We start from the raw sequence: 25,956 nt of genomic DNA, 5'->3' as shown, positions 1-25,956 counted from the left end.
ATGATTTGATTACCATGTAAATGTACTGAAGCCAAACACTTCAGCTATACATTATGGATGATGGATAGAAAGTTTTGAGAAAATACATGTTGTACTAAATGCAACTGAAACACAGAGGATGCCAGATAGCTACTAGCAGTCAGGGAGAGACATAGAATTGTGGAATCATAGAAGATTTAAGTTGGAAGGTTCCCATAAGGATCATCAAGTCCAACTCCCTGCTACATTAAGGAGTACCTAAAATTAAACCATATGACTAAGAACATAATCCAGAATATTTTTGAAACACTACACAGTTGTCACTTTGTAATTTATCTCTTTTCAGGACTTGCTCTTTAGGTCTGTTGATTTCTGTGAGTTCAGAGAAGGCTGTTTCAGCCCCTCAGGCCCATAATGATGGTGTAAGAACAAAATAGACCTGGAAGCTTTATTTTAGATCAGTCCTGAGCCTGGAAGTATTGAGGAACCCTTAAGAATTAAATCCAGCTCCCATCACCTTGGCTGCTTCCCCACAACTTGCCTGCTTGAGGGGGACTGAAGTGCTGAACTGCCACTGGGAAGAAGCTGGGACATATCTGTTATAGCTTTTGTTCTTATGTATCTATATATACAGTTATATAGTGCCAAGGAACTCCACAGAATTTTATCTTTGTGAATTTTTAGTCTTTTTTTTCCTGATATGCCAAAAATATGGGTTACATCATGATATGTTAGTATTTGTGCCTATTACAAAATATACATATGTATGTACATGTTGATAATATACTTGTTACTAATGTGCTGTAGCTGTCACTTACATACCATAACACAATGTGACAAATTAATAGATTTTGCATTTAAATATTCTATAATGTATTTTAATGTGTTTTATCTTAAGCCCTTTCTGGCTTGCTGCCATCCTTTTTGTCTTTCCCAGGTTGATTTGTATTGAAAGGAAGCAGAACTTTGCTGTGGCCACCTTGGCACTCTGTGCCTCAGTTTCCCATCAGTAGGGGATCAGCATATGTACTGTTCAGGTAAGGACAGGGGATGGATTAGACATACTACAGCAGGTCTATTAGGAACAATAAACATCCTACCTATGCATAAAAATGTATTTTTAGGCATAAAATCTTCAACCTTGCCAAAGAAATGTCTTAGAAGGGCTCTGGCACACTCAGGAGGTGAGAGGAAAGGAGCTGGAAGGGGCAGGAAAGTCTGCAAGGCTGGTCCTTCTGTCACTTCTGTTTCACAAACCATCTTGTGCACTGACATCAGCCTTTCCAAAAGACTTCTGTTCTTGCCAGCATCTCTGCAAATGCCACTGTTGGTCACTCACTGGGGCAGGGTATCCCTGGTATTTCAGCCAATTCCTCCTTTCCCCCTGCTGGATGCTGCTGCCAGGGCAGAGGTGTGTTTGTGCTGAGTGCCCACACAAACCATCGCTCCCCATGGGGCTGGAGATGTCCCAGGACAGCTCCAGGGCACTCTGGGGAAGTGAGGAAAGACAGAGACATGCAATGTTGAAAGGTGGGGGGGAAAAGGGCAAAACCTACTGGTGCTTAAGGAGGAAGCCACAGAGCAAATGGCTCTTTGTCACAGAGAAGGAAAATCCCTTCTCCGTGTCCCCATCCTCATCCCTCTCCTGCCCTCCCCTGGCTCTGCAGCATGCTGATCCCATGGAAGAACAACTTCAACTTCCCAGCCTAAGAGATAGTTATCTTTTTTTTTTTTTCTGTGTCAGTTTTCTGCCCATTTAGTGACTTGAAGTAGTTTGGGAGGATGGTAGGGAGAGGGTGGTAGATGCAGGCAGGAGCAGGGAAAGGAGGGTGGAGAGAGGCACAAAAGGGATTCTTCCCTTTTTGGGGCAACAAGCAGGGAGGATGACTGAACCTGCTTCACATGGCTGTGCCCTTTAGAAATGTACACAAAGAGAGGTAGAGAAGATTGGCTCCAACTTTTGATTTAATTGCTTAAGAGCAGGTATTGACTCGAGGTGAGGGAAGAAAAAGTTCTTCTGTTTGCTAGTCTGACGCTTACAAATCTAGCCCAAGTACATTCATAAAGAGACTTCAACAACAGTTCAGTGTTTATTGTCCATGTGGAAGAAAAAAGGAGGTTCATACGATTTTTCTGAAGCCTGGAAAGGAGCATGTGGGAATAGGCCTTTGCCTCCTGCTTTCTCCTGGGTTATAAATTTGCCATCCTTCTTTGCAGCATATACCTGCTCCAGCTTTATGGAAGGCAGCAGGAAGGGAGTAGTGAGTGATGCTGAGAGGTGGAAAGTCTCAAAGAGAACCAAAATACATTAAATGGCCAGAACCATGAATACACACAATTCTCCAGTTGACAGAAATGTATTAAATGCAGGTGCTCTTGTCACGGTGCCTGCCTGAAGAACCACTCCATTATATTTCAGTGAGAACAGGCAGCAAGAACCCCCATCCGCAGATCAACAAGAATGACCCCCTGTACCACGCCCTCGGTCTGCAATGTGCAGGCTCTCCAGCTTCTCCTGATACATTTGCTCTCTTACTCTGCAAACATGTAGATATTTAATGAGGTTTCTTTCCAAGGGAGAGAAGTAACATCAGAAGGAGAACAGCAGCTTCCCCAGTAGGGAGATCTGAGAAATACAGAGACCTCACAAGTGGACATGTGTGTTACTCCAGTGTTATTTGCAAGTGCTTTTCAGTTATGTGTGTTCACAGGGAGGTGAGGGTTGATGGTCTGAGTGTAGATAAAAGGGAGTAAGGGGACCTGTGTTTGTAGTGTCACCACCACTGCACAGAATGGTTCCTTCTCCTGCTTTCCTTTTAGCCCCCTCCATCGTGTTGGCACAGGTACACGTGTAGTGCTGTCGTGAACCAGACTGAACACTTGGATCCACTCTGAAAGAATATCCCAGGATAAAAAAGAGAAAGAAAAGGATACCAGGTGTTCAGCAGGATCAGCTTTCCTGCTCTGCACCACTGGGGACCTGCCTGGACTCCAGTGCCAGGGACTTAGGGGGCCATACCTTTTTCAGAGGTAGTCCTGGGTTAAATGCAAGTAAAGCTACTGCTTAAACAGCAGGATATACAGCCCTGTACACCACCTTTTCTGAGAGAGGAGTCTCTGGGCTGATGGGCCATGGAGCACCAGTGTCCTGGTTCAGCACACAGGATGGAGTCCTTAAGCAAATATATATAAATATGTATACAAACACAAACATACATATATGCCAAAGCTCCAGGCCCATGGGCTGCAGCAGCTCCTTGGATACACTGAGGGTTTTTTCCTTTGGAAAGCAAACCAAAGGCCGGCCCTGCCAAGCTGGAGGCAGCTGGATTATTTACTTGCTTTTCCTGGGCAACTCCTGCCATTTCCCCAGTGCTGTCTGCTGCTGCCAGTGCTTGCGGAGAAGGAGGCGAAGGACTGAAGGGCTCTAGTCTGTTAATTTATTTTAATGAATATAAATTAATGCAGTTTTCTCTGGCTTGCAGATATTGAAGGCCAGTATGACTCATAAGCGCGATCTATCTTATCATGGGTGGCAATAATACGTTAATCACCTCTGATGGAGGCTCCTGCAGCCCTGTTGCAGGTGGGGGGAGCCGACAGGCAGGGCTGGGTGGAGTCAAAGGACCATGAACACTTCTCCAGCTGCTGCAGGCACAAGACAAGCAGCAGCAGTAACTCAAGCATCTCTGCAGCAATTTGTCCCCATGAGGTTTAGGACCCCTTTAGCAGTAAAAAAGTTAGGTTAAAGGCTGAAAGGGCTGTCAAATTATTCACCCAGTAATAAGAATAACTGTGAAGTCAGGAACTATTTCAAACCTCCCTGTAAAAGACACAGAGAACTGCTCAGTTCAAGCTGTATTTTTAGTTTGGTTTACTGTTTCTCCATGTGTTGTTTTACATTTATCTATATTAGCAGTAGGCACTTGGCAGTGCTAGCAGGGGAACACAAATGCACCTGACCTCAGTGGCACTGTGGCTCTGAAAACAGTTGGTTTGGGACATCATTGTGCATCTTTCTGTCAGGTAAATTTGTAGTGAGAGTTGGCAAGGAGAAAAGCTTGGCAGCAGTAACTAAGCATGTTTATGGAAACTTAAGCTGACCTTATGGACCTGATCCTGGGACAGAGGCACTGCTCTGCTGTGATGGGAGGACCACACTTCATTGTCCTTTCCATCTTCCCAGGAAGGTTTGTCTAATCTTACCTGCAGCGGCTGAATAGAGCTTTTTCCCCGTGAAAACTGCATGAAGAATGACAAAGGAGGAGAGAAATTAGCAGCAGGAGTAAAGTATGGCACTCCCTGGCCAATCCCATAAGCACTAAAATGCTTCACCAGTTTAATGTCATTTCACAGGGTAATCTTCAGCCAGCCTTGTCTGGAGACACTCACAGGCTGATTCGGGCGCTCAGTGGTGCAAATCATTGAGTTGCTCTGTGAGAGCACAAGGAGAGGGAATGATGAAGCCTTTTCATGTACTTTTTTCCTGTGACCTTAACCCCCTAATTCCCTTCATAAACTGAATTCTGCTCAGTTGCACTAGTCTAAGTCCTTTGAAGTCATAGATTTGCATTTAGGTGGCAGAGTTTTACCTTAGCTGGACAATTCCATTTCGTGAGCCAAATTTTTTTTTTTTTTTTTTTTTTTTATCTCACTAACATTTTTGGGATAGAGTGATCTCCACATCCCTCCTTGACTGAAAAAGGGGTCATTTTCAGAATGATTCAGTCTTCTCTTTTGCCACAGTTCTTCAAGTAAGACCAGTAGGTTATGAGACAAATAGATGTACAATTTAGCTACTTCTGCTCTGTGCCTCACCCTTCAAGTAACAGAAAAAGAAGATAAAAGAGTATTTTAGGAAAGCCACACATGGAAAACAGAGCTGAACTACAGCAAATGTCCCAAATAATGAGAAAGGTTCTTCCAATGTATTTTCACTTGTTAGAGGGTCAAAGAGGTACTGGGTCAGATGAAAAAAATAGGTCTGGGAAATGCTGAGCCACCACAGGGAAATTCTAATGCAAAAGCTCAGATGGCAGTGATGTATGATTTTGGTTTTCCAGTGTGTACAGATGTGTCTGGGCTAGGAATGAAGATTTGGCACAAAAAATCATTCACATTGAATTAATACTCTTAGCTCTCAAGTTGAAACATGAATCTGGTATCCACCTAACCCTGTTGCTTTCTGCCAGTAATGACTCTTACAATGATGTCAATGGCAGCAAAGTTATGTTAAGAATAAAGTCCTTTACCAAAGCTCTAAATAGGCACAGTATATATTAATTTAGTCAACCACCAAAACTGATGGCTGGAACATCTTTTTTATAGAATTTGAAAATGTTCACACAATGTTAAAAGCAGGTCAATCTGTTGCACATATATATATATATATACATATAATATATATATACACACATATGCTGTATTCTTTTCTTACAGCCTGATATTATTAATACTCAAAAGCCAGCTTCCTGTGACAAGGAATACTTGCTTGTTTTTAAAATGGAGAAACAGAAGGTCCTGTGGTTTGCAGATACTTTCGCTAGGAGTCATCTCCCTGTGCCCAGCCCTCTGAATACAGGAGTCCAGATTCCCTCTCTCATCAGTGGGAGAAGCAGAACCTTGAGAAGGCAAGTTCTCCTTGTCTCTTAGACACTGTTTTAAGTGGCATGAATCACCTTATGGATCCACTTTTCTCTATTCAGGGAGCTTAGAAAATGGATTCAAACTAAACACCTGTCCTCTGGGTGGGTGAAATGGTTAAGGTGAAAATGGTCCTGGAGCAATTTCCTGTGCTGTGAACTTGTTACTGGAGGGAAGCTGCTCCCCCATCTGGTGGTCTTCACTTGTTCATCTCTTCCTCATTTCAGAGGGTAAAATCTAGACAAGAACTCCAGTCTTCTCCTTTCCCAGGTAAGTATCCCCAAACCAGCTATGTTATCAAGCCTCTTTTGTTCTCTCTCATGCCAAAATGTTATTAAATTATAATATATTGTGAAATGATATAAGCATGAGGCACATCCTCTTCACAGCTTTTTTCTCTCATGACTTTCTGGTGGTTGTGATACTTGCCTGTCCCTTTAGGCAGCAGCCTGCGGGGTTTATCAGTTGAGTCATTTGATGCAAAAGGACCCTCCTCTTTTGCTGGGATGTGATCTTGTAGAGGCTTTGAGAGGATCACAGGTAGAAAGTGTAGGTGTAGTTCATGAATCTGGACAGGTCAAAGCATGGTGGGGCTCAGCACCTGACCACAGACCAGGCAGCCAAGTCAAGGCATGCCCAGAAGAAGATTTGTGGACTCTATAGGACATTTAACATCAGAGGCTGAGCAGGGATTTGGTACCCAACGATGTGGGGTATAGAGTTGATAATGAAAGTTAGGTTAGCAAGTCCCTTTTGAATATCAGCTCATCTCCTACTGAAACCTGAGATTTAGGAGCCCAAGTCCTCCCACTATTTTGTATGATAGTTAGAATTTTAGGAGCCTGTGGTGTCAAGGGGGTGCTGTCGTTACTCCTGAAAATACTTCCCTTAACCACTGAGACCAGGATGTGAATAAACTATTTGCTTAAAAAAAAAAAAATTACTTTAGAATCCACAGTAAAAATGTGTTGTCTAATCGATTTAAGAGTTAACACTCTTAAAAGAGTAAACAACTGAATTTACTTGTTAAAATAAAATGAAATAAAAGCAATTAGTAGTAAAGAGTGTGCCATGGAAGGCAGGGTTGGGTGTAGTTGGGCTGGTGGTGCTGGGAAGGAAGGGTGCTGCACCTACACCACTTCCTTCATGGTATGTCAAATAAAGCCCATGCAAACACCTGAGCATGACTTTGAGGTTGCAAGAGATGGAGAAGTAGGCACCAGTTAACCTGTCAGAGGCACTGGTCAAATACAGGAGTAGGTACCATTCTTCACATATTTATTTTCCTTTGAGGGAGGTATTTTTTGGTAAATTTGGATGTAAAGGAAGGATTTGTCTCCTCTTGGCTTGGATCATTTCACAGTGTTATAGGCTGTAAAGGCATCTGTTCAATGCCAGAGGAGAACGAACGAGACCTTTTCCTTTCCATGGCAGAACAAGACTTTAATGGTCTAGTGGTAGTAATTCTGTATTGCAAAGGAAGTTGATAAAATAGAACATAAACTTCTCTAATAGAGGATTTAATTACCAGGAAAGCCAGGCCAAATGAAGCATTTGAGCAGAACTATTTCATTGCTGAAAAGATGATGATTATTAATCCCCTTTCTCCAAGGCCACGTCATTTATTCATGTAGTTTCTATGTGGAGTACTAAGAAACCACATATATCTATGGGTGTGCATTTGCTTGTATGTCTTTGTGTTGTTTGGGTTTTTTTTTTCCTGTTTGCATCCAAACAGCCTGTCACTACTCTTTAAAAAGTCTCAGATTTTCTCTGACTTTACTCAGATTTCCAGCTAAACTCATGTATCCACATGATCAAGCTGAAACCAGCCAAAGTAATCAAGGGGCTGGACAGTAGGCACAATGGTAATGAATCAAAAAGCTTAAAAAGCTCTTAAATTGCCATTTCATTCTTCAACACACGAGCATGGCTATCAAGTTTTAACTGCAGTGGAAGGATTTATTTGTTTTATCTTAGAAACAGACACTTCTCTGAAACCCTCTATTAGTCAATATATCATCTTGTTCATGTTTTATGCTTTTGCTTTTCCAATATACAGTTGGAAAAGAAATAAATGTGCCTGATGACACCGGGGTGAACACCTGTAAAGTTCTAAATGTGGTTCTGGTATTTAGCCTTTAAACTTAATGAGATTAAACACGGAATCCATCCATACAATTCACCCTAATGACTGCTTTGTGGTTGTTTTCAGCAGACAAATTGTGTCACAGTGTGTGCCATGGTCAGGCAGTAGCAGCTACTTTTGGAGGAGAAATCAGGCTGGGAGCCTTCTGCTGTGCTCCCAGCCATGGGCATACTGCCCAGGAGTGGGCTGAGGGACTGCCAGGCTGTGCAAAGCCCCCCCGAGACATCCTCACCTCCACCTTTTGCCCTTCATGGCCAAAGCTGATCTCAGCACGTCCCCTCCATAGCCCCTCTGCAAAGAGAGCTGACGCTGTGCAAGGCTTTTGCCAAGTGAAGAATTCGGGTGTTCACATTTTTTAACACAAAAATAATAAGCTCATCATCTTGAGGGTGGATAATGCCACAAGCTGCCTTTCCACTGGTGTTGCTTCTCTTCTGTCTCTTTAAGACAGTGTTATACTGCTGTGACCATTTCTACTGGTAGGAAGGCTGTGGTAAGGATGAGACTATGGGTGGGGTTTACTTTACATATATACAATTAAAGCAGTAAAACTGATTTGTGCAAATACACTTTGAGATTGACAAATACTGAGAATCTGTGGCTTTTTTTGCTTGAGGCAAAAATCCACCATGGCTGACGGAATCAGGTCAGCCCACAGTGACTTTTTTTCCACACAAACAATTTCACTCTGTCAATGCTTTCTTCTCCCTCCTCCTTATCCTGCCCAAACGCCTAATGACATAGATCCAAACTAAGGAAATACAACTGCAGCAAAGTCTTCACTTGAAAATAAAGCTAAGTATAGCCCCTGCTGGGGAATGAAACCCATGGGATGGTCTGTGAGGGTCCGGCACCAACTTCTTCAACGAAAGCAAGCAAGGAACTGTGGGGCCAGTGAGCTGGTGGGGCTCCCTGAGATCTGCTGGTCCTAATTTCATTTTGGAACCAAATCTTCACAAGGAGAGGGATGGGGAAATCTCTTTTTAGACAATTTTCACTGTTAGTATATTCATACTTTGACAGTGAGTGCTGCTGAAAGGCTTGGGATGCTTTGGTAACACCAACAACCTCTATAAGGACTGGCCAAGGGAAATCATCTCAAGACATCAGGTGATGCTCATACAACAATGTTTAACCTTTGTGGGGATGGTGCAGTTTGGGTTCAGTGTAACATTAGCCTGCTGTAGCTGAATACTGATTGTTCAAAGCAAGAGTAATCCAAGGCCACTCCATCAATGAAGCAGAAATCTGCAGAGAGGTACTGACCTTTTCTTCATGACTTCAGTTTTCTTAAGCAGCTTTGTACACCAAGTCCCGTGTAGTGTGAGTTTGCAAAAATGTATTTAATTTTTATTAAGAAAGATCTTTGAGAGTAACCTGGAAGAATTAAATTAGAGATGTACCCAGTTCACTCTTCTTCCAGAATAACACTATGTCCCTTTATGGCTTCATCTACATAAGCAGGCAGATCCCTCTCTCTGACATACAAGTGTGTCATTCCCACAATGCATCAAATCCAAACTGAATAAGAACATGTCTGTAGATCTACAGTAGATGTGTGCTAAAGTACATACTAGCACTCTGGAACACATTCCAATTGATTGCTAAATCACAGGGAAAAATGGTCAACAAACAATGAAAGAACAATTTTACTTGTCATTTTATTCACTTAACAGAAACATTCACTTATCAGGTATCACTGAAGTGCAATTTACAGAACTTAGCAGCAAATTCACATATGTAAATTCAGATTTATTTTCTTTTGTTGTCTTTTGTCTTTCTTTTTCTTTTTTTTTTACAAATATTACAAATGTACATCCATTAGTACAGTATTGCCATTCACTCATGCGTGTTATGTACAGAATCTTCACTGCAGAATTACTACTGAGCATTTTTTCCTTTGCTTCAGGAAATGCTGCATGTAGGTCATGTGTGCTTCTGGGATGAGGTCCCATCACACTGTTGCTGCACATAAGGAGAAGAAACAGGTATTTAAGGTCATATTCAACCCTGGTGCACGCAGGTGCAACTCCACTGCCTTCAATGAGATGAGCTGATGCCCACTTGCAGGGGGGACTTGGTTTGGTCCCCAGTATTAAATTCATTCTGGCAGCTGAATCCAGGGTTGCATTTATGTATTTCTTGCAACAAAGGTTAATTCAGTCCCATCGCACTTTTCTTTATGTCCTTAAAAATAACCAGGCATGGTGCTTTGTTGTCACAGTAGCTGCAACACCAGCCTGTGGAATCATATGCATTAATTCAGTTGACGTCATGCCACAGCTGGAGGAGAATGGATGAGGGCAGGGAGATGTAAGGAAGAGCCACTGAGGTCTCTTGTGTGCTAGATAAGGACGAATTTGGAGAGGAAAAGCAGATGTGCTTCCTCCTGCCCTGTGGATCTCTGCATGAGAAACCTTGTCCTCCTCTCTGGTCGTGCTGTGGTTTCTCTCCCACGGTGAGAGCAGCCAGAGCCCCTGGAACCACCACTGCCAATGTCACCGGCAGCTTGTCCCACACCTCCTGTCACTGGCCTGGCCCCCCACCTGCCCACGGCCCCTCTGGTGCCCAGATCACACTGGAGGTCTGCACCAGTGACAGCTTTGTTAGAGGACAGGACCATGTAGAGGTACCTGGAAGCTCCAGAAGGTGCCAAAAATATTCTGAATGTTCATCAGCAGAGCTGACAAAGTGGTCAAAGTATTGAGAAAGTGATTACTGCAAGGTGTTTCCATTATTGAAACATCTCAGGTTTTTGGTTGATTTTTTCTTTTTTTCTTTTTTTTTTTTTTTTAAACTATTTCTACTCTAAGGATACTTTTTTAAATATTTTTGGTAGTTAATATGGAATGTATTATTTTGTTGAAAAGGTTTCTAGAAGGGGAGAGCTTTGTTTTATCTAATTTAAAAATTCTAGTTTATCACAATTGTTTTTATACAAGACACTATAGATACATCTTGTAGTTTATAATCTAAAAATAAAATCTCATCAAAATACTGTAGCTATTCTATTGTGGGCATCAATAAACAATGTATTTACTGTATATGGCTCTCCAAACATGATAAACCCTATACAAAGAGCATCTATCTTTATTGATAGGAACAGTTTCCCGTGTAAAGGAAATTACATGGAAAAATATGAGCCTTGTGTTGTTTGAAAAGTAACTCAGCTTGACAGTTCTGAGAAAATACCAAGACAATTATCACAAATCAGTAGCAGCATGTTATATACAGATTTAAAGAGAATCACAGGAATAAAAAGAAAACTGTAGTCATATACCCGCAAATCCTGTCATCTAAAAACCCAAAAACTTAGAGAAATGTACAGGGCATTTGAAGGTTGGTTTTGCAATGGGACTAACAAAGCTCAGTTCTCTCATGACTGCATCTTCTGCATGCTGATGAAATTTGGGATGGTTCAAAGATGAGATTGTATCAGACCCAGCCACAGTTATGAAAAAAATATTTAACTGTTGGGGTATACTTGTCTCCTAAGTGAAAAACTCCATCTGCTTTTCAGGCTGCAGATGAACATGAATAATAATAATAACACTTGGCATTTACAAAGAGCTGGAATCTGAAAGCTCATGCATTGAGTAAGACCTTACCCAAGCCTGTAGTTGCGTCTGCTGTGCTTATGTCAATTGGACTGTATGGGGAGGTAAAACTCACTGCAAAAGTGACAGAATCTGGCTTACACTGTTGCATATGACCAGGCATTTTGATCCTGCCAAATTCCGTAGATGTGAAGCATTTAAGCAGTATTATCCCCATTTGACAGGTGGAGAAACTGAGGCAGGAAAGAGCCAAGTATCAAATGTGCTCCCTCGTTTGGGGATGTCTTAGTTGACATCCAACCCAGTGATTGTTCAGATGCACGGAGCATCCTGAGCTCATATCCACTTAATTCAGAGCTGTGGATCATCAGAGGCTTGCAAATCTGAAGCTCTGGGTCCTGACTATAGCCTGCCTGATTTTAGGCAGCTACCTGAAGATCTAGAGCCGGCAGCATCGTCACACTGGTCTTCAGGCAGCGCAGGGTTGAATTGCCCTCTTGACAAGGATCTACATCCTGGCTGGTGTCTAAAGGGCATGTGTGATGAACTGAGCCTGGAAAAGTAAAATTTGCAACATGCAGAGGCTTGTGACCAGAGTTGAAGATTTGGTGGGAAGTGGTTGTCCAAGGCGTCAGAGGGAATATGTGTAAAAACCAAGGGCATCCTGACGCCTGGCTTTGTGCTCAGAGCCAGCAGTGGAAAATGGAATTTAAAAGTGCTCATTATCTTTGAGGTCCAAATTCCTTATCACAGATTTAGGCAGCTAACAGAATGATTTTTGCATAGAGGTTAAACACCTTTTATTGTGAATGATTATTGGGTGCTCTGAGAGCTGCTGCCATGCTGTGTGCCCGGGGTACTTCCATCTCTGCTCATTATTTTCCATTATTCAGTGATGACTCTTGCACTGATTGTGTGAGGGAAAACAAACTCTGTTTTTGATCAGATCCACTAACACCCCAAATCAGTAATAACCAACAGCAATAAACAATGAAAAGCGGAATCTTGGTGGGGATGGCATTGTAATATGGGCAGGTACATTTTTGGGAAGGGATCATGAAAAATCAGTTTTCTAAGGTTGAGTTCAGTGCATCAGACACCTTTCTACTTATGTATTTCCAATACAGAATTAAAAGCAAATATTCCAATGGCGGTTGCTATTAAATCTCAGACTGCTTCAATTCTCTCTGCTCATGCGTCCTGCCTCGCCTTCTCTCCAGCTGATTTGATCCAGTTGTGTAGCAAAGATGCCGAGTGATTTACACAGTTAGTAGGAACTGATCTTGCTCTGGGGGTTTCTTCACCCAGGTGCCCAGACCGGCTTTCTGAAATGCTTTAAACAGCTGCTGCTTAACAGACTGGTACGTCTGAGCCACCAGCTTTGCCTCGCTGTACACTGATGGCATGTCTCCATGGCTTAGTACTCGTGTGCTCAGCTGCAGAACAAAAATCAGGAAAGGGGAAAAAAAATGAAATAATAATAAAAAAACCAACCAACGAGCCAAAAGAAACAGGAGGCTTCAATAGCTGTATAATCTTCTTACATTTCATAAGCAGAAAACAAACTATCACTGTGCTTTGTGTGTTTGCTTTTAGTTTAACAGCCAAAAAAACAGGGGAGCAATAAATGCCGACGGCATGGTTTTGAGCCATTACAAGGAGCAAAGGGGTGAACAGCTTTGCCTTGGATTGGGCATAGGCAGTAACAAATCTTGGTGTGTTCTACAAAGGCAGGATGCTATTTCTCAGCTAAGATGAATTTTAGGGACAAAAAGGAAAAAAATCCTTTCTGGAGATCTTTGAAGAATGTGTTCAGTTTAGCCAGGGAAGCAGAGCAGCTCAGTGCTTCCAAGTAATGCCAAGAGACAGAAGACCTTCCACACTCTACCATTTCACCTTTGTAACCTGTTATTGGTGGAAATGCTGTGAAACATGCCCTGGACAGGGCAGAAATCAGGCATCAGGTTTTGTGCTGGTGCAGGAAATCCAAGTGTTCTGTTCGAGCACTGGAATCACCCACCAGGAGATACCTCAGGCCAAACCAGTGTCCCTCCTCCCCTGGAAGGACACGCAGGAGCGAGCACCCTTCGCTCTGCAGAAGAACTAAATAAATGGACTCCTGCCCAAGTCTCTACAGTGCCAATCCAGCAGTGAGGCTTTGATGTTTTGCAAAAGAAACCAAAGTCTGAAAAATGCCTTGGAACAAGCAGTTGGGTGAATGCCCAATGCTTACATGACAGGGAAAGGGACCCTCAAAGCACAGCCTGGTGAGCAAACAGCACTCTTTTCCTTCTCTCTAAACAGGAGACATGCTGAGAGACAGATTAAAGGAGAACGTGAACATGCAGCCTGCAATGATCTGCTCCCACCTGCGTGTGCCAGCATTCCATGGAGTTGTACTGGCTGGGGCTGTACTGGCCCAGTCAGCAAGGGAGGGTGACACTGTCAACCACAAGCTGGCCTGGTAGCAGTGGCTTCCCTCTGGTTGCCTCTTTGTTCTCTTTGCTCCCCAGAGGTGGACACTGATGACATTATCAAACACTGTTTTGTCAAGAGCAAAGTGCCCTGTTCAGCCACAAGTTCAGCCACCTGTGAGCCTCCTGCTCACCCCGACCTCATCCCTGGTGTGAGCCAGATGCAGTCCAGCTCTCTCAGCCATGGTTCCAGCCGTGGCCCTGATTTTGTTCCTGTGAGGATCACTCCATTCTGGGGGTGGCAGGAGTGCTCCTCGCCCTGCTTTCCACCTTCTCTGCAGGAAATAGGCTGGGACCTGTGTCACTGAACTGTGACTGAGCCCTGGGCACAAAGCCCAGGTCAGTCTCTTCTGTTTACCTCAAGGCTCAGAGTCCCTGCTAGGACAGACCATGCCATCAGCCTCCCTCCCTAGGGATCTCCTGCAGAGCAGAACAACACTTTGGGCTTGTCATCAAACCTTGCCACCCTGCAGGTTCATTTTCCTTCCTTAATGACTTCACCGATGGGAGTGTCTCCACACTTCCATGCCATTGCTCTGTCTTGTTTCCACTCATTTCCCACTAGGAAAGAGGTTTTGGCACTTAATAAAAAATATTTTCTTGTCTTCACCTTCTCTCACTCTACATGGACTGCAGGACAATTATTGACAAGCCTCTTAGTGCATCAGACCTACCTTGCCATGAAGCTTTGCCCAGCGAGTGAAGAACATGTGCTTGCAGAGCCGTGAGGGACTCCCACAGGTCCTCTTCCCTGTCGTGGCATTGATAACCTCCAGGTCGGTGTTCCCTACAATCCAGTTCACACTGAAGCTGGGAGATTTTCCGGGCTGCCGGGCATCAGCATGGCTAATCCCTGAAGGAGAGAAGGACACCAGTAACCTCCAGGGTTCAAAGCACTCAGAAGGTGCTAACATGTGGTGGGTTGTTGTGGCACATGGGACACCCTTGAGTGAACCTGCTGGCATCGTGGACTGCACGTGCTCTTGTCACCATTGATTAAACATTACCAAACCAACTGCCTTGCAGAGACATAATTTAGCAATTCCTATTGATTTTTTCCACCTTGCAGGCAAACCTTTCATTAGCCTAAGGAAAGCCTTTGGATTGTAGTGTGAGCTGTTGACAGCAGTGTGACAGTTGCTGAGTGAAATCTTTCAGAAAGGCTTTAATGGGATAACAGCTTTTTAAAAGGAACTAAGCAGTAAAGTGCTTTTGCCATGTGTCCCTTCAGGTGAGCTTTCCACAGTATGCTGGCATATTTATCTGCTATGAGCTCCTAGGGCCTTTGTTGTGATGGGATGTCGAGATCACAGGGGATATATATAGAGAATAAGAAAATACAAAACATACACTTCCTCATCACAGAGAGATTGTTAGACCTGAGTTAATAATTACCTTGTAGACATCACAAACTTACACAGAATAGATTTGATCCCAGCCCTGTGTCTGCCTATAAGATTCTTACCCTGTATGGGAGCACCAGCTCTTCAAGAACTCGTTAGTATCCTAACAGTGATATTTTGGACATCTTTAGGTGGAATGAATCTTATTTAATTTTAGACAGCTGCAGTGATGAGGTTTACAGTCACCTGAAGTGATTGCATGACCTTAGTGTCATTCATATGGACAGTTTTGGACATCTGAGCTACATAATAAACCACTGCCTTCATGGGTGAGATCTCCCCTGGCTCTAAATGCAGACCAGGGCTACAAGGTCAGGAGTGGGTGTGTGCATGAGTTATTTTTAATCAGGTAAACTCCTGTCTCTTTTTAACCATTTAGTGTAGCTCATGAATCCTATTGCTTTCTCATTTCTTGTACCTGAAACAAGGGAATGATTAGCCTTTGCAAGAAAATAAGAGGAATAAAGGAACTGGTTGGTTTATTTTCCAGCACAGGATAAATGCAAGCAAGTGAGCTCTGCCTTGCCCTGCTCATTAGTGCTTTTGGAGCAAAGAATCAACACTCAGAGCTTCCAAGGCTGGAAAAAACAGAGTGACCTGAAGCAGTTTGAATATTTTTGAAAACATGGGCATTGGATGATGTGTCTGGATCCAGCTGTTGTGTCTCTCTCTGCTAATTTGCTGTATGGGCCACTAGCCTGCAAACCTGGAAAACAAAAGCCAGTGTGGTGAGCAGACAGGTGGGGACTGTGCTGGTAGGCAGGAGCTGCCTGGCACAGCCACGCTGGCACAGGACAGTGCCAGGGCTGGGTCTCTATTTCCAAATGGCAGTTCCTGCTGGAGCCCCTGCCTGCAGCAGCTCCAGTGACAGCTCATGGTTTGCACAGCTTGGGGGGACCTGCTTTCACTGCTCCTGGGTGCAGGGAAGCAGAGAAAGGTCCTTTGTGTTTTCTACTGAGAGAGTTACAAAGAACTTTTGCAGAGGGCGAGAAGTGCTGATATGAGCTGTTCAGAGAGAAGGAGATTAAAGAAAAGACATCAAAGCCCCTCCTTTCCAAAGTGCCCCTTCTCACTCAGGGATCTCATTTTCAAAACAGATTCACACCATGAGCATGTGCTGGTCTCAGGCAGAATGGGAGGAGATGGGAGCTGGTGGGAATGCAGCACCTGTTGCTGTGCCGAATGTGTTGAGCTTGGTAAGCTGCTGAGAGATACCACAAGAGAAGCAGAGGGCTGTGCAGGGTCTGTGGTGACCAGGACGCTGCCTCTGTAGGCAGCCCCTGTGTCTCACTTGGGCTCCCTCTGCATCATGGGAAGCAATGGCAGTGAGGGACATGCTCGCTCTCTCCCTGGTCACCTCTGCTCTGAGAGGGAGTTGCAAGAGCCAGATGGTACTCAGCACACAAAGGGACTGAAAGGTGGCCACTGAAGGGAAAAATTATATGGCACAAGCACTTTTTACTTTGTACTGGTGACAAAGCTGGAACAGCAGAAATCATCTCAGTCACTGGGACTGAACTCACTATCGTGTGTAGAAGAGAATTACAGCTAAGTCATAACCTCACCAGGATTTGTAAACACATTCATGTCGTATTAATACCTCTTTCAATTTTTCCCCCCTGAGATAACAGATCAGTCTGCATCTAAAACTCCAGTTCACCTAGGCAACAGGATTTAAACTGAGAGCTTGAAAATCAGATAGCTGTGTGGCGCTTGAAGAGCGCCTCTACACAGAATGATACGCAAACAGATCAGAATCAGCTGTTTGACACTATGCATCACTCTCTGTCAAGATAGCACCCAAAAGCTTAGAGCATTTGAGTGCCAAAAAACATGATGGCAAACACTCTGCCATGAAAAATTGCCACAAGCCACTAAATACATAAAAATGTTGTGAAAGCAGTGGCCAGAAGGAAAGGCTGCACGGAAGGCAGAGCAGGTTGTGGGTGTCCATCAGATGGGGGCTGTGCACTCCTGCCCAGCCTAGGACCTCCCTCTGGTCTTGGACTGTGAGAGTAGTCCAGTCTTGTACCAGTGCCTGGAAAACCCTCTGGGCTGGTTTGGCTTTCATGCTTTCTCTTCCCACCTATCATATATAAGTATACGTATTTAGGTAAGTAGAAGATATTTTCATATCATTTTCCAGATGCAAGAGAAGATGTTTTAAAGAAAAAACCCATTAAACTCATGACAGACACAAATATAGAGCCTAGATATATTCTCTGTTGGTTTTTTTATCGTTTTTAAACACTTCTTCCAGATTTTCCTTTTGATTCAATTGTTCTAATTTTATTTGGAAAGTAACACCCAAATAACCTAGATGATTTTATCTCCTTTATGTAAAACATCCTCCTTAAAATCCTCATGACAGAGTACAATAGAAGGCCATAGAAACTGGAAGGAAAAGAAACATCTTTGCACAAATAATATGAATTTGAGTACTGTGGGATATGAACTAAAATCTGTCCTCATTGTCCTCTCTCTCCCAGCAAAACCTTGTGCCTCTTCCAGATACCCTTTAGAACAGCCTCAATCTCAAGAGAAGAGGATATAAAAAATACCCAGGGCTTTTCTTCTTCTAAAAATTACACCCAAGAGTAATCTCAGTGAATGAGTGGAGTTCCATCTAGCTGGGACTGGTGTGAGTGGAAAACCTCACTGATTATTTTTCAGTGGAGCCAAGGAGTTAATCTCAGGATATCTAATCACACGCCGTGCCTCTCCTCTCCATTGAAATGTTTGTACCGCTATGATCAAGTGACAAAATAATTGACACCCCTATAATTTAAGGACTCCTGCAATCCTTGACTGGCCTGATCTCCGAGACAAGTATGGGAGGTGGAGTTGCCTGGCTGAGATTGTGGAGGTCTGGTTTCTAATGCATTCAGCGTGGCTTTTGCTCAATGCCCATCTCTTTAGTCACTGGATATGCTGTCAGCACAGTTTCCCAGGAAAAAGAACTGCAGCATAAGCCTCAGCAATGTAAGTTTTAATCAGCGTTGGCTCCCTGGGATTTGTGGGGGAGGGAAGATTACAAATAATGGCTTTAGAGACAAAAACAGTGCAGACAGAGAGAGAGAGATTCCTCTCACTGCTCCTGGGCTGGGGAAAACTCACAAACACAACCAAAAGCAAAGCAAATCCTTTTCCAGACAGAAGTCTCTCGGAAGGAGGAAGACAGCCCTGAAACATGCAGGTGTTTAGAGTGGCACAAGGGCCCCTCTGATGCATTTCGAATTGCCTTGAAAACTCTGGCAACAACTCTTGGCATACAAACACACTTAGGCCAAGTATTACCCACTGCTTTTACTCTGCAAGGCCAGCCCTGCAAAGAAATAGCTGTTGTGTGGTGAAATCTCTTATAAAATCCTCTACTGTGTTTTCAGCCCTCCCACAGTTCAAGTGGGTTTCCCTGTACATCCTGCAGACACAGTGGTAGTGTGTGTGCCTTTGATCTTAATGTATGGGAGCACTTATAACGAGTTAGGGTTGGCACAGGATGAGATCCGCTTTCCCAGTGCAAGATGCAGAGGCTTCTGGCAGCCAGGGCTGCATTGTCAAAATAACAGTCAGGTTTGGGAAATGGGGAGATTTTCCTGACCAGCTGGGAGTCCTTTCCTCCCTGCCATGATGTTATGTGGGAAGGAAGAGGGGGCTGGGTCATGTCCATGCTGGAACAGGGTAGGTGGGACAGGTAGGGATATAGACTGGAAGGGGAGTGTGGAGCACAGCTTCCTGCCTACTTGCACTGCACAGTCTTTGGCTAGCTGCACTGAAGGGTTAAAAAATGGAGATAAGCTGCTGAAATAAAGATAAGCCTTTTGACCTATTCACCTCATAACACCTACATGAATATTACACTTGCCAGACGTACTAAACCACACAGAAACTGAGAATTTCCCCAGTGGCTAAACTACCACTTCTGCCTCAGCCAAACTAATTTTGTCACAAGGACGCATTAAAAAAAAAAAAAAAAGCCCATGAAATAGATAAGGGATAAACCAGCACTCTCCTGATTGAGGAACTTAGAGGACTTTGAAAGGCAATGGTACTACACTAAAGCTTCCTGACGTCCCAGCTCTGTAAAGCTGACATTTTATTGGTGTCTCAGGGAATTCTCCCAAAGAACAATTATCGAAGTCTGAGAGTAAAATAGGGATCTAATCTGATGCAGAACTGGTGGCCCTTATCACTCACGTGCCTCATGAGGACCTCAAGGCATTCAAGATTTCATGGTATTTTGCTGGGATGAGGCTGGAGAGCTATTACTGGATGGGGGTTAATGAAGTGGGAGTAAGGGGGATGGAGAAGAAGGACCAGAGACCCAGGGTAGGGACAGGGACTGGTTAGGAAAAGTGGTGGCACATTTTTCCCCCACTTTGTTCAGTGTACAGTGGTTGTTCTCCTAGTCAGCTTGTATCAACTACTGATCCTTTTTGTGGCCACTGCATATGAAAAACGGACCTGGATTTAAACACAGTTTCTTCATTCTACAAATTCATACTCTCCAGGGGAAAAAAAAGAAGACATGAGATAATGGTTTGCTTAAACCCAAAAAACTTTTCTGTTGGTGACCAGCACGGTTAGTGATGGGAGAGGGGATCATTTGTCTGGCAGGCAGGTGTTTGCTTACCACTGAGAAGCAGCTGATTGCGCCGGTACGAAGCTGGCAGCTGACCAATGTCTTCTATCCTATGGCTCATTACCCGGGAAAGGTGACCAGTGTGGTAGAGGCTTCCCACAATGATGCTGTGCAAGTACATGGGTTCAATGAAGGAGCTGAGGAGAGCACCTTGGAGCCCAAGGATGTTCCATCTGAAAGAGAAATTCAGCAGCAATAAAGCACATGCATGGAGGAATAGCCACAGTAGAGCTACCCTGGAAAAATCAGCACAGGGCAGCACATGGCTTAGAGGGATGAGGGATGAAACCTTTCCTGACCCTGTCCTATGCTACACAAATCACTGCTGGGTTATTATACACCCATGCACTGATTCCCCCTCTGTGATGATTTTCGGTTGCTGTGGTGCCATTGTCTTAAGGGATGTATTTCTGTCTTGTGTCACTACAAGCAGAGACTTCTTATTGGGAGCTGTTCTTTCTCAAAGCATTTTGTGTTCGATGGATGTTCATTTAGTGTGTCTTTAGCAGAATTTTAATGTTTTTTCCTGCGTCTATAGTTTTTCACTTACAATGGTAGAGCTAGAATGAGAGCTTTTACTACTCTACCTGTTTGTCATATATTACCATCCCCATGTCATACAGTCAAGCTAACACAAGACTTAAGTGGCCAAAATTCACACAAAATTTTTGAATGCCTCACAAGCTGACATTTCTTTGCAGACATGACCATGAATATATGAAGACATTCATAAGAATTAAATCCTGGCCCTGAATAGAGAAAAAGAAGGACTTACAATTTTAGGAAATTAATTTTTAACCAATAGTTTGACCTGATTTAAAATGTTTGGAGTGATGAATACGTCTCACCCTGTTGCTGTCTTAAAGGTGCAGCAGAGCAGTGGTGGAAACCTCAGGGCCTTCTGCTTGTTAGTGACTGTGAGCTCCATGCTACTGGTGTTGGATTAGTTGCCAGAATGGTTCTGCATTTTAGTAGCCTATGATTTTTTACATCGAACTAGACACAAATATGACAGCATGCTTGCTCTAAATTCTTCAGAGGGCAGCTAATTGTTAAAAAGTGGAAAAATTAAAAAGGGGAAAGAAGTCATTTTGCAGTTATCTTCTTGGCAAACCTATTCAGCTCAGCCCATCTAAGAAGTTTTTCCCCGCCACACAAATGCTAACATGTTCTCTTACACTTGATAATATTTCTATGTAAGTCAAAACCAGTCAATCTGTTCGAATAGTTTTGAGTTCAGGAGTTCAAACTGAAAATGCTTCAGAAAATGTAGTTCTGGAGAGTGTATTTTGGCTCATTAAAAACCAAAACACCGGCAACATTTGGAACTCCGTAGCTGACTGAAGGAAAGGGTATGAGTTGCCTGCTATTTAAGGCATCATCCAGTGGCTGCCATGCTAAATAATGTGTTTAAAGCAGAATCTCCATCAGCAGCAAGCATTATGGTGCTAATTTCTTACATCATTGTTCTTTTCATTAATTAACATTTCTCAACCGTTAGTGCAATTATTGCAGTGCCTCCGTGCTGTATGTCTCTTTTCATGATTAATAAGGAGTCATTATATTTCCCTTTCCTGAAGCAGTCAATTAACACGGAATACTTTCCATTAATTACTGAATGTTTAAAACCAGCATGCTGTACCTGGAGAGCAATCTGCTCTAGGAACCTGTGACACCAATTGCTTTAAAAAGTTCTCTTTAAATTTTATTCCAAAAACACAAGCAATTTAGCTGGCTATATTAATTTGCCTCCGAAGCAGGGCTGTGAATGAGAAACATCTTTTAATCTCATGCAAGAAAAGGCAGCCATCTGGCTGCTGAGGATTTCAGAGTCAGACTCTCACTGTCTCCCTCTGTAAATGCAGGCCATTAAAGTAATGTGTTCATCTACATAAAACTCAAATGAAATATAAAAGGTAATATTTATATACAAACAATTTAGTCCCACAATTTAAACAGTCATTGGTTTTATGAAACATTTACTTTAGTCGATCAAATTTGCATAACTTCATTTTGGGGAAAAAAAGTGTGGTCATTTCTGCAATAACATCACTTTTAAAAGAAAGAACTAGTTGCCTCTTTGAATAAATATCTTATCATGATGCAAAATTAATAATGCAAGCTTAAGAAACAGAGTTAAATTCAGCTAACAGTACTATGCCTCCAAGCAGTGTCTAAGGAGACTAAAAAATTAGACATATATCTTTGTCCAGATGGAAACTTGTAAGATATCAGTGTTGTTTTCAACATTTGACATTTTCTTAAAAAAAACCTTGCATATTGAATTGAAGGAGAGAAAAGAAGCAGCTAAACAGAAAAACAACATATGTTCAACAATATTGGGATTTTAGCAATATGCAAATTACAAGAAATCATCTGAGCTTTATTTACCAAAATACGGGACTGTGTTCAGATTATAAATTAGAAGGTTATAATGATTATTTAATTTAAATTCTTCACAAGGAACCTGCTTTTTCTTTAGACATATTTCTTTGCCTAATTCTGGGCATATTCATCCTAGTGTAAAAAGCCATTCAAATGTCAATGGAATTACATTGTTGGAAATCATAATATCAGCATGATCAAGTCACCCACTATGTATTGAAAGCATTCCATAAACATGAATTAATCCTTGCGGTGCTGCTGTAAGGTAAAGCCTCATTTTTAAGCCCTGAGGAATCAGGGCAAAAAGGCAGCATGATTTGCTGAAGTCTGCAAGAGTTCATGGCTTCTGGACAAAATAGTTGTTCCTTGGGACAGTTCTGTTTTCCCATTCCAAAAGAAGGCACAGGCAGGTGCAGGGGGTGATGAAGCTTCTGTATCACACACAGTGGGTTTTGACTCCAGGGTATAAGTTTGACTCCAAGATAAACTGGACAGAGGAGCCAGACTAAAAAAATGAGGAAGAAGAAATTTAACAAAGACTTCAGAGCACAAAAGCAAGTCGTACCTGATGGGTAGAATGTGGTGCACAAAGAGACTGTCCCAATACCAGACACCATCCCAAGGTTGGAAGGACAGAGAAATCAGCAAATGTGCTGACAGTGAGAAGGCAATATTTGATAGGGACTGCTTGCTGGGTCTTGAGCTATGCCAAGGCTGATGTTCAGCATCAGCATGGTGGTGGTGTGAAAGGGGATGAGGGTGATGGCCACCTGTACAGTGGCCACTTCCCAGTTCAACACAGCGCTGGTTTAGCAGCATTCAGTCAGAGAAAAGGGATGAAGAAGCAGAGAAAGAGCTTTGCTTCCAAATCTAGCCCAGGTTTGTCAAAGTGTTTAGACAGTTGCTTCTCTCTGGAAAGCAGCCCTGAGCATGTGCGAGTCCCACTAAGTCAGCACAAATTCTAGGAAAGGTGAGATCCTGTGCTGAGCTGGCCAAAACCAGACCCCGGCACTGCTGCTGTTGTCCGTCAGAGCACAGTAAAAGCACATTAATGATGGGGGAAATTTTCAGTTTCTCGTTCTGCTGCTGTTCTGTGGATAAAAAGGCCTACCTTGGAGGGCAGCCAGTCCAGTATTGTGCGTAAACAATAGATTTTACTGACAAATATTTGGGGGAACGTCTTTTATAATCCTTTGTGTTGTTCATCCCTTGACCAACACACGTGGCTGATGTCCTTTGATATATGAACAGCTATGGGATTTTTTATAGGTAGATGATAGAGAAAGGTCCATCTGAGCAACAATGAAACTATCAATAAGGGTATTAATTTTGAAGGAGCTATTTCTCTGTAGTCTAATTTAGGTCCATGAAAGTAGCTGTGTTCCCATCTGTAACAAAGTACTCTCTTCAAATGTGGTTTTTCAAAATAAAATTATTATTCAAAGCAATGCGGTGTTACATTTTGGGTCCTCAATATATCAAAGTGACTTTTCTCGCTATGAGGAAATATGCTGGATCATTCTGAATTTTCCTAATTGTTCAAGATTTTAAGGGCTGTTTTCAAGGACACACATCTCTCTAATAACTTATATGCTATGTGTTTTGTAATAACCTTTCCAATAAAGTGAAAATCAACCCACTGCTCCCTTAGTCACAGATCTTATTAAAAAAACCCCAAATCTTCAGCAAGCTGGATCAATAAAACAGAATGTCTTCCCTTTTCACTCAAATAGGAGAGCTTTTTGTGCTTTAAATGGAAGGAAAGTATAGCCTTCCTTTTGTTCAAACAGTAGATATTACTGCACTGTTTACAAAGACAAAATCCCGCGTCCAGTTTTCAATATAGATAATCCTTGAATAAATATATTTTTGCCTGTTTGTCAATCACAGAAATGCCAGCGACAAGCTGGGAGGTGTCCCAGAGCAAGCAGCCTTTCTGTAATTAAATGCCATGCTCCCCAAATCCTGGACGCAGAGCGGGTGGGGGTGAGACCCCACAGAAGCCCCTCCCAGCTCCCATGTTCCTGACAGCTCGGGACCACCAGTGAGGTGTGCAGGGAAATGTGCCCCCATGCCAGAACCACAGCACAGCCTCTACATGTTGAATCTGTCTACGCCCCCTCCCTGGGATCAACAGAAATATGGATGATAACAATTATGAGGAAGAGGTTTGGAGGCAAACCGGTGGGGATGCAGAGGGCTGCAGCCGTCCTCAGGTCAGCATGTGGTTCCTTGCCCATTGCTGAGACATGGTGTGACACCTGGAGTCCCTTTGGTGGTGTTTCTAGCATTGGTTTGCACATAGAGTTACTCAGAGCTGACATGCTCCTGCCCTCAAACCCCTTCGAAACCGAGATGTGGAGAAATTCACACAAGGCTTCAAAACATCTCAGGGAACTGTGTCCAGCTGAAGTGTTTCCTTGGGACCTTTGGAAACCTTGCCCATTAAAAAGCACAACTGATGAATTTCAAAGCTTATTTTGTTAAGGCTTTTTATAAAATACTTTTTTTTTTTTTTGTCATTATTAAGAGCTTTAAGTCTTATCCACTTGGTGTGTTGTTAACCTCCTGTACCACAATTTCTATTACCAATATTTCCAGCTATGCTTCACACAACATAAATTGTTATTCAGGGTGGCCTGTGCTCAGCAGAACACCTGTGGTGTTCCTATTTATATGACCATTTCGCTATTATTGGTTTGGAAACTGGAACTAGTGCATTAGTTTTTGATCTGTATTTTAACAGTGGGTGGTTTATATATGTTTTCTGGAACATACCTTGTGGTGAAAGATTGAAATTGAACTCTCAGTCACACAGAAAGGGGTTAAGAGAGAAAATTACAAACTATGGGCACAAATCATCTCTAATTGAAGATCTAGCTGTGTTAATTGATTTTCATTTGCATTAATATGCAGCCTTTGAAGTAGCTTTTCTTAAGAGTTACCTTGTCAGGCTCAGCCTTCTGTTAACAATGGCTCTGGTCGACAGGCTAACACTAAAATAGATCTAAGAATGCCAATTTCTAACACTGACTTCTAGTCTTGCATTTTTATATGCTACATTTAAATACAGCTTAATGTACTCAACTCATCTTATAAAATGTTACTTCAGACTCCCACTGCTAACTCCTGAAATGGTGCCTTAAGGCTACATTACCTTGCCATACTCTGAACATATTCTCAAGAAAAATTCCTTCCTATTCTCTAGCTTGTGGGTTCAAATAATCCACAAACCTTAGCCATGGGACATGGATAGACTGCTCATGCTGTAAGGCAAAGTTTGGAGGTCCATTGTTACTGTTTGTTTTGTTTTGTAGGTGAGGTATAATTTAGATGTTCAAGGTCTTATTTGACTTCCGGGCTTAATGTCACTTTTTTTTTGTGTGGTACAAGGAAGTGGATGACCATTAACCTGGTGGCAAGAAAATACACAGTCTTTTAAAGGTGACCTTTTGAGAAGCGGTAGTAAGAGAACAATTTTAAGGCCAGAGCTTACAAAATAAACACTGAATCCTGGCTTTTATCTGCTGTATAAAGACAGTGTTTGGGAGGATAGTTCCCTTCAAATCCTGCAATACACAAAGCACATTCCTCAGCCTGCATGCTGTCAGGGGTCTTTTGAAAGAGGACAAATGTCACTTTTCATGCATTTACAAATAAGTTTACACACTGCTAGTGTGTAAGATGCAAGTTTGCTGCACAGAAGGCTGGCCTCTCTCCAAAG

General features: G+C 42.7%; 1 protein-coding gene across 1 annotated transcript in view; it reads right to left on the bottom strand.

Annotated features, from left to right (window-relative positions):
* Positions 1 to 9,413: 9,413 nt before the first annotated feature.
* ADARB2 (adenosine deaminase RNA specific B2 (inactive)) overlaps positions 9,414 to 25,956 on the bottom strand; it is a 305,072-nt gene continuing 288,529 nt past the window's right edge. Inside the window, exons 8-10 of the mRNA XM_064637618.1 lie at positions 19,839 to 20,020; positions 14,477 to 14,655; positions 9,414 to 12,764 (exon numbers count right to left, since the gene is read on the bottom strand). Of these exons, the coding sequence (XP_064493688.1) occupies positions 12,588 to 12,764; positions 14,477 to 14,655; positions 19,839 to 20,020 (538 nt within the window). The 3' untranslated portion in view covers positions 9,414 to 12,587. The remainder of the gene's footprint in view (positions 12,765 to 14,476; positions 14,656 to 19,838; positions 20,021 to 25,956) is intronic.

The sequence above is a fragment of the Pseudopipra pipra genome, chromosome 1 (genome assembly GCF_036250125.1).
Source record: "Pseudopipra pipra isolate bDixPip1 chromosome 1, bDixPip1.hap1, whole genome shotgun sequence".
NCBI classification, from domain to species: domain Eukaryota; kingdom Metazoa; phylum Chordata; class Aves; order Passeriformes; family Pipridae; genus Pseudopipra; species Pseudopipra pipra.
This window is presented reverse-complemented; position numbering and strand designations above follow the sequence as displayed.